The sequence below is a fragment of the Rutidosis leptorrhynchoides genome, chromosome 4 (genome assembly GCF_046630445.1).
Source record: "Rutidosis leptorrhynchoides isolate AG116_Rl617_1_P2 chromosome 4, CSIRO_AGI_Rlap_v1, whole genome shotgun sequence".
NCBI classification, from domain to species: Eukaryota; Viridiplantae; Streptophyta; class Magnoliopsida; order Asterales; family Asteraceae; genus Rutidosis; species Rutidosis leptorrhynchoides.
The window spans coordinates 16,417,355-16,419,891 of NC_092336.1; the positions used below are offsets into that span (position 1 = coordinate 16,417,355).

General features: G+C 35.2%; 1 protein-coding gene across 1 annotated transcript; it reads left to right on the top strand.

Moving 5' to 3' along the window:
* The first annotated feature begins 432 nt into the window (after positions 1-432).
* LOC139904666 (BTB/POZ and TAZ domain-containing protein 1-like) lies at positions 433-2,330 on the top strand. Its single transcript, XM_071886598.1, has 5 exons — positions 433-655; positions 775-908; positions 1,009-1,312; positions 1,420-1,739; positions 1,832-2,330. Exons 1-5 carry the CDS (start codon positions 533-535, stop codon positions 2,013-2,015), a joined length of 1,065 nt encoding a protein of 354 aa, XP_071742699.1. The 5' UTR covers positions 433-532; the 3' UTR covers positions 2,016-2,330.
* The last annotated feature ends 207 nt before the right edge of the window (positions 2,331-2,537 follow it).

Below are 2,537 nucleotides of genomic sequence, written 5' to 3' on the forward strand. Positions count from 1 at the left end.
TACAATCGACATTTTATTTCGCCGCTATTAATTTTGAGCCGCTTCTTATTTAATTTCAAGTTGGTCTACGTGTCAAAGCAAGTTGTCATCCACCTGGAAAGAGATGAGAACAAGCTACAGCGGCATACGCCACGTGGATATTGGTTATTCCCTCAGTTACACCTCAGCATCTGAGAGTGTTCCCCAAAGGCCAGTTATTCCAAACACGCCCCTCCATTTCCTGACGAGGTGCTTTATCCAAGTTCCCTAATTTCCACCTCAATCCTAATCCACAAGGGCATTTTGGGAATTTTAGTATCTCACAAAATCTACTTCAATTTTCACCTTCCGAGCTTTCACGCGCAAGTATGTGCGCGTGGGTCTGGAAACTATTTATAAATGGTCAGCTCACTTTCGGAACACGTCGCCTATAAATACGGAAACAAACGCGCCAATCAAAATACAAAACGCTACCGTCTCTCTACAAAATCAACTTGAACGAAGTTCATATATATTTTCCGGCGAGTTTAATACATAAACATTTCCCCAAATAATGTGTAGAAGTCCAACATCACCTCAAAATCTCGAATCCGATCATGTTTCCTCGGAATCTGTTGAAATTATATATATTTTAACATCACGTGGCAGTAAAATTCCGGCACACGGTCGAATTCTGGTAATTATTTAATTAATCACCGATAACTACAATCAAATTATAAAATAATCCGTGATAAAGTTTTTCTCTGAGTTCGAGTTCACGGTTACTTACTTATTATCGCATATCAAAAATTTCAGGCGAAAGCGTCTCCGGTGTTGGAAAGTATAATTTACAGTCCGACGAAGCATCGGAGCTCCGAGAACACAATTCCGATTCTCGGTGTTCCGTGTGATGCCGTTGAGGCGTTTGTTCAATTCCTGTATACGAACAGGTCAGTTACGAAATTAAATAAACGCTAACGAATACTGTATATTAATTTAATTATTTAAAATATCTTTACTAAAATGATAAGTTCGTTACAATTGGTGCAGATGCAACGATGAGGTAATGGAAAGATTTGGAATTCATCTGTTGGCGTTGGCTCATGTTTATTTGGTACCACAACTGAAGATGAAATGTACAAAGGCTTTAATCGGACGGCTGACGATAGAGAACGTGGTGGATGATCTGCAACTTGCTAGACTCTGCGATGCACCTGATCTTTACCTGAAATGTATGAAACTGATTTCTAACAGATTTAAGTCTGTTGAGGAAACTGAAGGATGGAAGTTTCTTCAAAATAATGATCCGTTTCTTGAACTTGAAATCCTCAAGTTCATCGATGAAACTGAATCGGTACGTATTGTTTTCGTTTAATTCGTATTTGAAAAAGCTGCTACTAAGTCTATAAAAAAGTTTGTGAATAGTGTGAAATTTGTATTGATTTGAATAAAAATGTGCAGAGGAGAAAGAGTACTAGGAAGCATTTGCAAGAACAAAGTTTATATTTCCAATTAAGTGAAGCAATGGATTGTTTAGAGCACATTTGTATGGAAGGTTGTACAAGTGTAGGACCATATGATAAGGAACCTACTAAAAAGAAAGCACCTTGTAGAAAATTTTCTATATGTGAAGGCCTTCAACACTCGATTCGACATTTCGCAAGATGTAAAAAGAGAATCAATGGTGGATGTGTTAGGTGTAAACGTATGTGGCAGTTATTTAAACTCCATTCGTCGATTTGTGAAGTACCCGATTCGACTTGTAGAGTTCCGTTGTGCAGGTAAAATTTGTGCACTTTTGCGTTTTGAAACTGATTATCTGATTATTACGTTTTAGAATGTAGATTTTGAATTGGAAAATGATTGTGTGTAGGCACTTCAAAACAAAAGGGCAACAAATGAGAAACGAGAAGGAAGAAGAAAGATGGGAATTACTAGTGAGAAAAGTTGTAGCTGCTAAAGCTATATCTTCTTTATCTTTGCCAAAAAGGAAATTAGAAAAACCTCCAAGATCATTTAGAGAAGCTATAAATTGTCATGTTGGTGTAGCATGTTAGAAGAGGGTTTTTGAACCAATGATTAGATTTTTTTTTTTTTTTTTTTTTTTTTTTTTAGTTATTGTAATATAGTATAGTATAGGAGTATATAGTATTTTAGATTGGTTTAGTATATTAGAAAAAAGGTAAAAGTAGCTATTTATGTTGCCCTTGTGTTTGTTTGTTTGTTTTGTTGGTTGTAATGGTGATGAGTACGATAGTGTTTTGTGTGATGGTGTGGGGCGAGTTAAAGTTCTTTAGGAAGGAGAGTTTTGTCATTGAGAAAGAGATTGAGCTTTTTCAGGCTTTTCAATTCTAAAGAACGATTGTAAATTATTTAATTTTTGTTGATCAAAAAGTAAGTATTCCTTAATTTATTATTGTAAACTTTAGTATGAAACTAGTTTAATCAACTATTATAGCTTGAAATGACAGAATCTAACATAAATCCTACTTAGTTGAGTTGAAAAATAAAAAGAAGTAAAAAGATGGTAATAGCCAAAGTGAGCACTGCTCTGTCTTCTTTTTCTTATTTTAGTATAA